Source organism: Pseudopodoces humilis, chromosome 17, assembly GCF_049639895.1.
Source record: "Pseudopodoces humilis isolate 2021_Gansu_Grassland_sample_001 chromosome 17, ASM4963989v1, whole genome shotgun sequence".
Taxonomy (NCBI): Eukaryota; Metazoa; Chordata; class Aves; order Passeriformes; family Paridae; genus Pseudopodoces; species Pseudopodoces humilis.
In genome coordinates, this window is record NC_142216.1 from 6,533,535 (window position 1) to 6,546,279 (window position 12,745).

General features: G+C 56.1%; 1 protein-coding gene across 1 annotated transcript; it reads left to right on the top strand.

The window, feature by feature from the left end:
• Positions 1-5,241: 5,241 nt before the first annotated feature.
• Positions 5,242-8,041, top strand: ARSI (arylsulfatase family member I). Its single transcript, XM_005523575.2, has 2 exons — positions 5,242-5,561; positions 6,637-8,041. The coding sequence occupies exons 1-2, from the start codon at positions 5,242-5,244 to the stop codon at positions 8,039-8,041; spliced, it is 1,725 nt and encodes a 574-aa protein (XP_005523632.2).
• The last annotated feature ends 4,704 nt before the right edge of the window (positions 8,042-12,745 follow it).

Here is a 12,745-nt window from a genome sequence, read left to right on the forward strand (position 1 = left end):
CGTCCTTTCAGCAATGATTGCATAACCAGGAACTGATGCAGATTTGCTGTTTTCTCCTCCTCTGGCTCCAGCTCCCAGAGAGTGAATTATGGCGTGTTCAAAAACCTCTGAGTTCCCCCAACCCAAACCCCACCCCTGTAATCTGGTCGCGGTCTTGCCGCAGCGGTTGTCACTAAAAAATTGGTTTCTATCCACAGGGTCCATGTGGCCAGAGGCAGAGAGGTGCTGGGCTCTGTGTGGGAAAAATGAGGTCCTAGACTGGGCAAAAGAATATGGAGGGCTGGTGGGGAGGAGGCAGGTCCTGGCACTGCCTGGCAGAAATGCTGCTTGCCTGAAATGCACCAGGGAGGGAAGATGGGCCTTGGGGCTATCCCTGGAGGATGACGCACTGGGGAGCAAAGAGTGCATGTGGCAGGGAGAAGTCCAGGACAGAGCCATTCACCAGTTTGAGGGCATGATGTCCAGAACTACTTGGAGGCTCCCAAAGTCAATGGAGAGGTGCTCACCTCCAGCCCCATCCTCTCCTGGGCTTGGGACTGGCAATGCCTCCAGCCTCTTTCCTTCATCACAAATTACCTGGCCAACCCCTTCTGTCAGCCTTTTCCCCCACTTCTAGACAAAACAACCTTTCCCCATTCCTGGGGCTGCTCCCTTCTTCTCCAGACTTGCCTAGGTTCTTTCATCATGCCAATAAAAGAGTAAATGCATCACACGTTGGCCAGGGAGAGTGGAAACCCTTAAACATCTAAGAGGCGAGAGCGACAAGAGGTGTTTTTTCGAGGCTCCCTCATGCCCTGTTAGGTCAAATGTCTTGCTCTGAAGCAGAAGAGAGGGGACTTATTAAAAACCTTTCATTTTTCTGATTTTTAAGGTCCTGTTTCAGCAGGCCGGAGGCTGAGGCGTGAGTGGGGCTGTCGAAGGGGAAGGGCAGTGAGCTGACGGCGTGCAAACAGATTGTGCAATATTTGCCTTGCACAGAGCTCCCATTGTAAAGCCTGGGAGTTCTGCTTCCAATAAATCCCCTGCCATAATGCCCCATTGATGGCAAGAGAAAGGCAGTATTGAGGGCTGAAACAGCTACAGCCCCGGGAAGGGTTAAAAAATAAAGAAAAGGGGGAGAAAAAAGTAAAAAAAAAAGAGAAAGATTTGAGGCTTAGTTTTAAACTTTGCTGTGTGGCCCTCGTGGCAGATCTCAGGCGCAGAGAAATATGTGGAGCCTGTTTGCATAACCCCATTTGCAGCGAGCACTTTCGGAGCCAAAATGCAAGTGCGGCCGGAGCCGAAGGGTGGTGGGGAGAAAAAAGCAGGAAGGGCTGTGTTTATTTTCATTCTTGCCCCAGGCCACATAAAATTAATGCTTAAAAAAAAAAGAAAAAGTAATAATTCAATATTTGGTCAGAGAACCAGCTGTGCAAATGGGAGGAGCTGTGCCAGCTGCAAGGACATGGAGGGACTTGGTCCAGGCACTGGTCAGGGTTTGATGCCTCACAGGTCGTGCTCCTGGGTGTAAAAGCACCAAAAAGGAGCATTTTGGGCTTTGGCTGGTGATTTTACCCTGGCTGATGAGTGATTCCTCAGCATGGGGACCTTGGCTCCAGCTGGGCAGGGTCTGCAGGCACCTGGAAGGGCTGAGCCAGGGTGTGGGTGGGTGATGCTCTGCCCACAGAGCTGCTGCCAGCCCCACAGCCAGCACCCAGCTCACCTGATGGGCCTCCCCATCACCCTGAGCTGGTAATGCCACTGCAGACCAGGCTGGGAGGGAGATTCAGTGTCTTTTGTCACAGCAGCTGCAGCGACAGGGAAGAGCAGGGCTGTCCTTGCCAGGGCAGATGCAGGACCAAAGCAGGCAGGGTCTGCTGGCTGGCTCAGCATTCATGGCTGGGCCGGCTGCCAGGGGAAATCTCCCCATTGTGCAACATGCTGGAGCTCTCCAAGGAAGCTCCTGGCTCTTGAGACATCTTTGAGTGAGGCTGGACAAGTCACTGCCTTGAATTAAGAGTGGCTGAGGGGTTGCCTGCAGGCCCTGAGTACTTTTTCCTTCCTTAGACCTTGTGATGCATTAATCACTCTCAGAGCAGCTGTGCAGACAGCTTAAATCGTCCTGACCCCAAAGCTCCAGGCTTGTCATTTCTTCCTCCTCCTCCCTGCTAGCTGCTCCCTGCTCCTGTCTCCTGCCATGATATCAGTGAGGCTGGTTGGAGGGCCCCATTGCACCCCATTTCCTGGGATCTAGACTGTTTTCACTGTACCCCTTGCTGCTTTTCACCCTTTTATCCTTTCTTGGAGGAGCACCCAGAAGGTGTCCATGTGCTGCTGAGACTCAGCCAGCTGTCCCTGAACCTTCTGATCAGGGTCACTGCCAACAAATTCACTATTTAGTCACCCTTTGGCTCTTGGAAAAGCTCCCTCAGCTAAGTTAACCCTGCTGTTTCCTCCCCAGACCCGGGGCCAGCTTGGACCCATCACTGATTTAGCTGAGCTGGCTGCCCTGGCTGGCACAGAAAGTCCCCTCTCCGTGTCAGCATGTGCCCACATCCCTGCTGCCATCTCCTTCCCTCCTTTCAGCCCTCTGAGCTTTGGCCACCGACAGCAGCTTAAACCCAGGATGACTCTCCCAGTCTGTGTCTCCTCATCCTGAGGGTGTGAGCTGGATGTGACCCCACCACACGGCTGTGGAGCAGCAAATCCACACACCCTGAAGGTGCTTGTCTCTGCTCTTGCTCCTCAGAGCTGGGATCCAGCCCTGCTCCTCGTAGGTGGGCTCCAAACCACTCCTGTGGCCACACATCCCTTCTGCTGCCCCTTCCTGCACCTCCCTCCTCTCATCCTCTGGCCCCAAGCAAGACATAGTTTATCACTGATCTGTGTTGCCTTGAACAGTTTCTCTGCCATGTCTCAGGCCTGACATCTTCAATTTCCTCTCTCATCTGTAATACTCACCCAAGTGGACCATTATTTATTATTTGGAAAGAGCTCTGATTACAACCCCTGGTGATCACTCTGTCTCTGTTTTGGGGTGTGTACAGAGCCATGTGTACAGGAGAACACAGGACCCAGGAGACAGGGATCCCCCGCCTCTATTTCCCTTCAGTCAAGTCCAGGTTTTTCCAAGAGGAGGATATTGTTCAAAACTAAAGGCTTTGTGGAAGAAACGGGAGGCAAGTGGTGGGAAGGACTGAGGGAAAGGGAGAGGAGGAGCGGGCGGAAGAAATGAGAGATGAGCCCCTGGGGATTAATCAAACCTCACTGAAGGGCTTAGCCCAGCCCTTCCGAGCTGTTGAGTGAGCAGGGGTTCCTGCGTGCAGGGAAGAGCACAGAACACAGTTATCCATCCCTACCTCCTGCTCCTGTCCCCTGCACCCCTCCCTGTGCTCCTGCAAGCCCCTGAGCCCTGGCTGAAACTGGCTTGGTCCTGGTCCCTTGACTCCATCCTCCCTGCCTGTGTCTAAAGCTAGGAGGGAGAAGCCCATCCTCCCTTTGCTGTTCTTGGGAGTCCCTGGGACTGAGGAGCCTCGTGATCCCTCTTCCCCACCCCTCCATGGTGCCCGGGGTCCTAGGGAGCAGGCTGGCGTGGGGCAGGGGGGACACTTGGGGACTGAAGGGTCAGTGGAAGGACAGGGGGTGTGGGAGGAGCCTGGGGAGGGGACCCAGAGGAGGGGATCTGGGAAGGGGACATGTAGGGGTCCTGGAGCCACCAGTCTCCTCTGCTCTTCTGAGCCAGTTCTGAAGGCAGAGCCCTCCCAGGCCCCCAGTGAGCCCCCACCACAGCCCTGCAGTTGTAAAGGCAGGTGGGGTGGCTGGGCTGTGGCTTTTGGGTGTACTGGGACCCCTTGTGCACCCATAATTTTGGGACTGCAAACAGCCACAAGACTCAGCTCCCAGCTCTGACAGGGGTGGGTGAATGTGAGTGGGTTTGTGCTGCCGAAATCCCCCTTTCTGGGCCATGTCCTTTGCTGGGAAGGTGGGGGGGACAAGATGCATACCAGGCAGGAGGGTTTCCTGATGAGTGCTGGCCCTGCAGAAGTAATTGCGTAGGGCCATTGCTCATCTCTACCAAAGCCCCCCAAAAGCATAAGGGCACTGGCCCCTTGTCCCAGCACCTCAGGCTTGGGTCAGTACCCTTACACTGGCAGAATTCTCTGGTTCCCACCAGACCCTGCCCCTCTCTGACTGTGACAATGGCCCTTCGCTGCCTCAGTTTCCCCACTTGGAAAATAAGTGCAGCAGCACCCACCGCTCTGTAGTGCTCTGCAAGTCCCCGGGTGATTTTATTAACACTGAGGGTGTTCAAGCAGGTTTTTGCAGCTTTTCCATGTTCAGGATTTATTTGGATAGTGATCCTGTCCGTGTAGGCAGCCGGCCCCAGCAATCCCTCCCAGAGATCCAGCCCTTCCCGCTGCCCTCCCGGGCTGGGTGCTGCGGGGGCTTCAGCTGAGCATCCCACAAGGATCCTGATCCATGTGGCACACCCCTCGGTGCAAGCAGGGAGGGAAGCACCGGTGGCTCAGGGAATGTCCCGCTTAGGACCCTGCATGCTCTAGGGCTTCCCAGCTTTTTGCTGGAGCTACTGAGCTGGGAGGGGCCGGGCCGGCAGCTTCCCATAAACCTGGCGGCTTAGACCAACTCCTGGACAGATGTTGGGACTCTGCCTTGGAGCGGAGGTTGGGAAAAGGAGAGGGCGGCTCTTGCCCGGAGAGTGAGGAGGAGAGCTCGGCACCCTGGGCTGGAACTTTAGCACCCTCTTCCGCAGGAGTTTAAAGGCGAGGATCGCCGTACCCCGAGCGGGCCGTCTGGAGAGCCGGGCGGGCGCAGGAGCGGACGAGAAGCCAGCAACTTTCTCTGACGAGGATTCTGTGGAGCTCTTCATAAAGAAATAACAGCGGGGAGAAAACCCCGGGAAGCCGGGAAGCGTTTCCAGCTCTCGGGACGCTGGTGAGCGGCTCCGGGCCGCCGCCGGTCCCTGCGAGGAGCCCGTCCTGCCGTGCAGATGTTTGGGGTTGGAGCAGCGCGGGGGTTATTTGCCTCGGACTGAAGGCGATCCCAGCCCCGGCGGATTAAGCTCTTTGTGTGCACGCGAGTGTGCCTTGATGGAAGCTGCTCCCGCAAAACCCGCTGCGGGGAGCATCCCCTAGGTCAGGGAGCCCTTCTGGAGGAGGGGGAGAGGGGGAAACCTCCTGTTTTCGTGGCTCTGAGACGATGCTGGGGCAGTAACTCTCTCGGCAGGCAGCACGGTGCTTCGGGATGGCCGTCTATGCCCTCACGGGTTTCTCGCTCGTCAGCCTGCTCAGCTTTGGCTATTTATCTTGGGACTGGATGAAGCCCAGTTTGGTGGCCGATGTGGCCACAGACCCCATGGAGAAACCACTGCCTCCCACCTTCACCAGGCCACCCCACATCATCTTCATTCTGACCGATGACCAGGGCTACCACGACATCGGCTATCACGGCTCCGATATCCAGACGCCGACGCTGGACAGGCTGGCAGCGGATGGTGTGAAGCTGGAGAACTACTACATCCAGCCCATCTGCACCCCGTCCCGGAGCCAGCTGATAACTGGCAGGTAAGCCTGCTTACAACCTGCTCATGTCCCTTTTTGGTCCTTTCTGTAGGTCTGAGGGGCTTAACCCCAGCTTGCTGCCAGACTGATGCCCTGGTGTATTGGCAGAGGATGGAGATCCTCCAGTGGATCTGGATTTCTCTAGAAAGCTTCCTGGGTGAACAGTTGATTTCCACACAGGATAAATGGTGGCACATGGCAAGAGCAAAAATGTGCATGCTGCTGGGTAATGGATGTCACTCTGGGAGAGGCTGGTCTCTAGACAGGAGGTGCTTGGTGCTGGGCAAGCAGCTGTGTCCCCAGGTAGTCCCTGATACACTGGACTGTGGAGATTTGCTGTGAGGCCCTTGGTCCATGCTTTCCCTGCATGCATGTTCAGTGCTGCACTGGCCAGCACAGGCTGGATGTTGCTCCTTTGCCCTTTCCCATAGCAGCACAGTCAGATGTCCCCTTATCCTGGGCCATTCTGCCTTCTAGGATAGGTGGGGTTTCTTTGGAGCAGTGCTGTGTGGTCAGCACTCAATGGCAGGAGTAGGTAGGAGGCAGATCCCACCAGTCCACCTCCTGGTGAGGAGTGAGCCCCAGGGAGGTGCCTATGGATGTGGTCACCTAATGCCTGGGGTGGTGGAGCCCACCAGGGTTCAAACAAAGTCCTCCCTTCTCTCCTGATGGTTCTTGAGGAGTCCCAGACATCTTTGTGGTGTGCAAAGCAGGGGAGGACAGGGATGGTGGGGGACATTCAGGTGGGGTATTATGAACCCACTTGCTTGTGCTGCCCAGCCCTGACACAGTCCAGCCACCTCCCCAGGCTGGCAGCAGAGGGGACAAATGCTGGTGGCATTTTTGAGAGATGTCTGCTGAGCCTCACCCTGTATTCTTTGCATCTGCTTTTAGTAGTTAAGGATGGATGAGGAGCTCCCTGTCCCTGGCTGGAGCTTGCTTCAGTGGGTTGGGTTGGGTGACATGGAGATCTGTATTTTGTTTTGTTTTGGGTCTCTAACACATAAAGAGCCATCATGTCCTCATCCAGTGCTGCTCCTCATCACCAATGCTTTCCTCTGGCTCTTCTTCCTGGCAGGTACCAGATCCACACAGGACTGCAGCACTCCATCATCCGCCCTCGGCAGCCCAACTGCCTGCCCCTCGACCAGGTCACCCTGCCACAGAAGCTGCAGGAAGCCGGCTACTCCACACACATGGTGGGCAAGTGGCACCTTGGCTTCTACAAGAAGGAGTGCCTGCCCACTCGCCGGGGCTTCAACACCTTCCTGGGCTCCCTGACAGGCAATGTGGATTACTACACCTACGACAACTGCGACGGGCCGGGCGTCTGCGGCTACGACCTGCACGAAGGGGAGGACGTGGCTTGGGACCAGAGCGGGAAGTATTCCACCTTCCTCTACGCCCAGCGTGTCAGCAAGATCCTGGCATCCCACAGCCCCAAGGAGCCCATCTTCATCTACGTGGCCTTCCAGGCGGTGCACACGCCCCTGCAGTCCCCCAAGGAGTACATCTACCGCTACCGCTCCATGGGCAACGTCGCCCGCCGCAAGTACGCGGCCATGGTGACCTGCATGGACGAGGCGGTGAAGAACATCACCTGGGCCCTCAAGAAGCATGGTTATTATGACAACAGTGTGATCGTGTTCTCCACAGACAACGGTGGGCAGACCTTCTCCGGGGGAAGTAACTGGCCACTACGGGGTCGCAAAGGGACCTACTGGGAAGGGGGAGTGCGCGGCATTGGTTTTGTCCACAGTCCCTTGATCAAGCGCAAGCGTCGAACAAGCTGGGCACTGATTCATATTACAGACTGGTACCCGACTCTGGTCAGCCTGGCCAGGGGCAACCTGAGCAATGTCCAAGGCTTGGATGGCTATGATGTCTGGCCTGCTATCAGTGAGGGCAAGGAGTCGCCACGCACCGAAATCCTGCACAACATCGACCCCTTGTACAACCATGCCAAGTACGGCTCCTTGGAGGACGGCTTCGGCATCTGGAACACAGCTGTGCAAGCTTCCATCCGGGTGGGGGAGTGGAAGCTCCTCACTGGTGACCCAGGGTACAGCGACTGGATACCCCCACAGACCCTGACCAACTTCCCAGGGAGCTGGTGGAACCTGGAGCGTCTCACTGATGGCCTGAGGAAGTCTGTGTGGCTCTTCAACATCACCGCTGACCCCTACGAGCGCTACGACCTCTCGGATCAGCGCCCGGACGTGGTCAGGACCCTCCTGATGAGGTTGGTGCACTACAACCGGACGGCCATCCCGGTGCGGTACCCTGCGGAGAACCCCCGGGCTCACCCAGACTTCAACGGCGGTGCCTGGGGACCTTGGGCCAGTGAGGATGATGGGGAGGAGTGGGAAGGCGGCCGGGAGCCCCTGAAGAGCAGGAACAAGAAGAAGAAGAAGTGCAAGATCTGCAAGCTGCGCTCCTTCTTCCGCAAGCTGAACACCAGGCTCATGTCCAACCGCATCTGACAGGACACTCCCCCAGCACCCACCCATCCTGGCCAGGGTGGGGCTCTGGACTGCTGTGTCATGGGGTGGGAGCCAGCGAGAAGGAGGGGAGGGGAGGGGAGGTGGCCAGTGCTCTCTTGCTCTCCCTTGCTCCAGGGTTCACTCCAAAACGCTCCTCCCTGGCTGGAGTGGTGGCCACAGGGAATTGCTCCCAGTGGGTGAGGAAGGGCGATGTGGTCTCTGCTGCGGTGCTTGGTGGTGGTGAATGGCAGTGCTGAGCTGGGCTGGCCCTGCACAGCTGCTTCCAAAGAGAGAGACCTTTTCCTCAAGGATTCTGCAACCAGTCATAAGCTTTAAGTGTTGGCCATCACAAGGGCAGGAAGAAGCTTGGGGGGCTCTGCCTTCATGTTAATCCTCACCATTTCCCTCTATTTACTCTTGGCTCTCAGCCTGCTGCCAAGCAGCTGCAACCTTTGTTCTTCCTCTGGGAACTCGAGAGTCTCGCCTTGAGGGGTGGATTCCTGACCATGGATGTCAGACCTGAGATCAACATGGCTGGACTAAGTCATGCTGCTACAATGACCTCATGTGGGGCTATGGCTTCCTCTCTCCACTGGTTTGGGGGGCCGGGAACAGCCCTGATGAGGATCTGTGGCCCATGGAGGCGTGGTTGGATGTTCTCAGAGGACAGGTGCCTCTCTTTAACCCCACATTTGGGAGGCAGGTTTTCCCCCAGGTTCTGGTGGTGGACTCCACAGGTGTCAGCCACCCAGCAGAGCCTTTCACCCAAAATTTGCCTGGCCAGCCCCTTCATGTGCAAGCCTCTAGGCACCCCTGCTCCTCCTATGAATCCTACACATCCAACCAGCCAACCACCCTGTCTGCCCCATCCCAGTGCTGGAGCTGTCCCTCTCCCCACATCCCATTGCTGAACCTGGGGCAGAGGGAAGATCTCAAGAAGGTCTCTGCAGAAGCTGATCTGCTGTTTTGTAGCTGCGGGACTTTGAAGCCGCGGTGGAGAACGGGGATGATGGGGACGTCTCCCGCCTGCCAGCACCACGCCGCATCCGCAGATGGGCACTGCTCTTCCAGCAGCGCACGCGTGGGGAGGAAACCACCTCCCCATCATCCGCTGCTGTGGGGAGCCAGCCCATCCGATCGCCAGGGGCCAGGGAAGCCAGCAAAGCTCTGGGCCCCCGCGCCTTCGGCGGGGTGCGAGCGCGCATACGTGCGCTCGCAGGAGAGCTGGCAAGGATGAAAGGGGGTAAATAGCTTTAAAATCGTTTTGGATGCACGGTGCATTTCCATTTACACAATGTGTTTTACATTTCTCCCCACAGGTTTCTCTTGGTGCAGCGTGTGTAGGCGAAGGCCCTGCTGTGAATTTTGAAAATAGTTATTTTTGTCTCTGGAAAATGAGGCCCGTTAGGACTTGTCAGCTCTTGGATGAGCAGTGTGGGCTTTCTTTTTTTTTTTTTTTTTTCTTTTCCCCCCCTCTCTTTCTCCCTTGCAAAATAACATTCATTTAAAATCTGTCATTGAAAGATGTGACAATTGGCAGCGCGCACACTGAATACCTTTCAGTGCGCTTTCAAGCCCTGTGTGTGAGAGAGGGATGAGGATGGGAAGAAAATGCAATGACATGTTTGTATTTTTTTTTTCTTACTCTTAGCTGGATTATTTGGGGGTATTGGGATTTTCTATAGAAACAAAGGAAAAAAACCCAGCTGACAGCTAGGCAGAAGAGAGGAGGCCTCTTCTTGTAGAGCTGGGAAGGAGTTTGAAAAGCTGGAGTGTGGCGGTGTGTGCGCCAGTCCCCGCTGCTCCGCGCACGCCCATCACCGTGCCATCCCACCCCTCTGGCTCCCTGCATCCCTGCAGCCACATCCCAAGGACAGGTTTTGGAGGGGACTCAGCTCCTCCATCAGCCCCATCTCCATCCCTGCTTCCATAGCATGCTACTCCAAGAGAACTGGTCCCCATGGCACCACCTGGGCGCAGGTGAACCCCAAGAGGATTCTCCACATCCTCAAACTACCTCAAATCAGCCAGCCTGGTCCCTGGGGATGTGCACCACCAGCAGTGCTGTGGCACCCGCTGCCATTTGGCAAAGCCAACCAGTTGCTGAAAATAAAGCAACACTTTGCTGAAGAAGAGGAGGCTGCTGCAGGCAGAGCCAAAGCCAGGGGAGAGCAGGGGGTGATGCTGCAGGGGCTGGGGAACAAATATTGGCTAAGGGAGAGTTGGTGCTGAAGGGAATGAGAGAGCAGGGCTGGACGTGGGGTGGTGACAAGGCTCGGGAAATGGCTTTCATTTCCATATTTATATAAATGCATCCAAGTTTAGTCCTTCTTTTATTTTTTTTTCCTTCAAAAATGGAAATTTCCATGAAAACATGCTCAATTTTTCTTCCTTCTCTTTTATTAACATCCCCATGAAAATGTTCACCTGGTCTCACTTCCTCTTTCCAGGTTTGGATCTGCTGGGCTGATGCTGGGTTTGTAGTCAGCCTGGCCACAGTGGTGGATCTGCTGTCATCTGTATTTTAATTAAAAAGAGTTGGATTTTGAATCTTTGCAAGAATAAACAACTGAAGGAAAATCTTAGTCCCTGAAAACAAAGAGGAGAAGTAGGCAGGAGCATCTCTGGGTGCTTGGAGAGAGCAAAGCCTCCAGCCCAAGGACAGCAGTTGTCCTTCACCACTGATTCCAGCTGTGCTGTGTCTGAACATTGGACTGGGAAAGGAGATGCAGCTGCTGCCACGTGTTCTCCTCATCACAGCAGTGTTCATTAATGGTCTGTGCTGGGAAAAACGCAGCTATGTGCCAAAATCCCATGTTTTCAGAGAGCTGAAGTCCCCTGGGACGGTGTGTGAGCTCTGGCTGCCAAGGTGTTAATGCAGCTGGAGAGATGCTCAGGCGGTGGAGTTCCCTGCACCCGGGAGATGTGTTTTCACAGACAGGCTGAGCCTCCCCTCCTTCCCAACCTCCCTTCAAAGCACCTGGCAAGCCCCAGGCAGCTCCAAAGCCCGGCAGGAGCTGGGCGTAGGATGGGGCCTGGGAGGGATGGGGCAGGGGGATGCGTCCGGGGCCATCAGGGATGGAGGGGTGGGGGCTGCGTCTCTGTCGGCATGGACTGCCTGTCTCCACCCTGGCTGTTTCCATCCTGCTGGCTGGAGAGAGTGGGAAGGGGATGGGCTGGGAATGAATGGAGTTGGGATGGGATAGAGACGGGGAGGAGGATAACAGGAGGGTGGGGCTGGGGCTGGGCCGGGCTGGGCTGGGAAGAGGAGGGGAGTGGGATAGGACGGGGATGGAATAGGGATGGGATACGTCAGAGCCTCTCCAGCCCCGCAGGCAACTCCCACCCGAGAGAGGGAAGAAGCCCAGTATCCGGACACGGGATGGGCATCCCAGCGAACTGCCCCGCAGGGAGAGTGCAGAGCACCCTGAGCACCTCAGAAGGTGTTCCGCATCAGGTTCTGCAGCAGGGGCACTTGTGCCCTGTCTCATGCCAGCGATCTGAGGATGTGTTGTTTTGCAGCTTCCCCCCACTCAGACCCAGCACACGACGGTTCCAGGGAGCCACATGGCACCTACTGAGTGTCCCCAGGTGTCATGGACATGTCCACAGGAGGCTCTTTGCCTGTGAACGCTGCTGCTGGGGAGAGGGTGGCACTGAGGACACCCTGTCTCAGCCAAAAGCAGCTTCCTGTGGTTGCAGGAGCAAGTGCTGGGCCCGCAGGGACAGGGCACGTTTGCAAACACAGCCCTAAATGCAAATCAGCTCTCCTCACCACAGTATTTATAATCTTATCTAAAAATAACCCCAAATTCAGCTTCCCAGAGGACAGCAACTGAGCATCCCCCAGACCCCAGCTTGCATGTGAAACTGTCCCAGTAATTTTGGGATCTCTGCAATATGTAATTGACAGCCTGGCTGGTTTGGTGTGTGAGGCACTGCTGCAAGCCCCATCTCCTGGGATCAGGGCCACCTGCTGCTGCTCCCCCAGGACACGTGGTGCCCCCAGATCCTTCCTGAGCTGCCCATCCAGCGTGTTTGGGGTTCTGTATCTGACCTCAGGTGCCCACTCTGCAGCAGCCCCATGCTGGGACACAGAAACCAAAGCTCTGCAGGCAGAGCTGGAGCAGGGTGTGGAGAGCAGGAGGCATTTTTGGAGAGGCAGCCTAGTGATGGAGAGGAGCGCTGGGGATGAAGGTCTCCATCAGGTGGCCAGACCTGAGCACGGCAGCAGGAGAGCATCATGGCTCCCAAAGCCCCTCAGGAGAAAATATTGGGATGGCTGGGAACAGACACATCCTAAGAATATCCTGAGGCCTCTGGGAGAGGACTGGGACTATTCCCCTCTACAGGGGAGCCTCCAGCCCAGAAGTGGAAGGTTCCACCCAGAGCTCCTGCTCCCCTCGGATTGTCCCCAGGCACCCAGGATTGGGACCATGCAGCAGTTCCTGCTTGGGAAAACATTATCAGCAGAGCAGAGCATGTTCAGCACGCAGAAGTCTGACACCCCCTTACCCTCAGAAGGAAAAATGTCGAGGAAAAGGGAAAAAAAATCTGAATAGAGAGAAGAGCGGAGAGGGAGAAACTTTTCCTGGAGAGCTGTGTTTCTGGCAGGCAGGAGAACCCTGGGGAGGGAGGCAGGGTCCTCGTGGGGGGCTTTGCCATCAGCCCCTGCCCAGGTGAGGGCTTTGGGGTGCAGCAGGG

Excerpts from the sequence above, each read along its gene's own strand:
- ARSI (XM_005523575.2), top strand. The coding sequence starts at position 5,242 with ATGGCCGTCTATGCCCTCACGGGTTTCTCGCTCGTCAGCCTGCTCAGC. Across the intron at positions 5,562-6,636 it reads AGCCAGCTGATAACTGGCAG|GTACCAGATCCACACAGGAC; the intron begins GTAAGCCTGCTT and ends TCTTCCTGGCAG.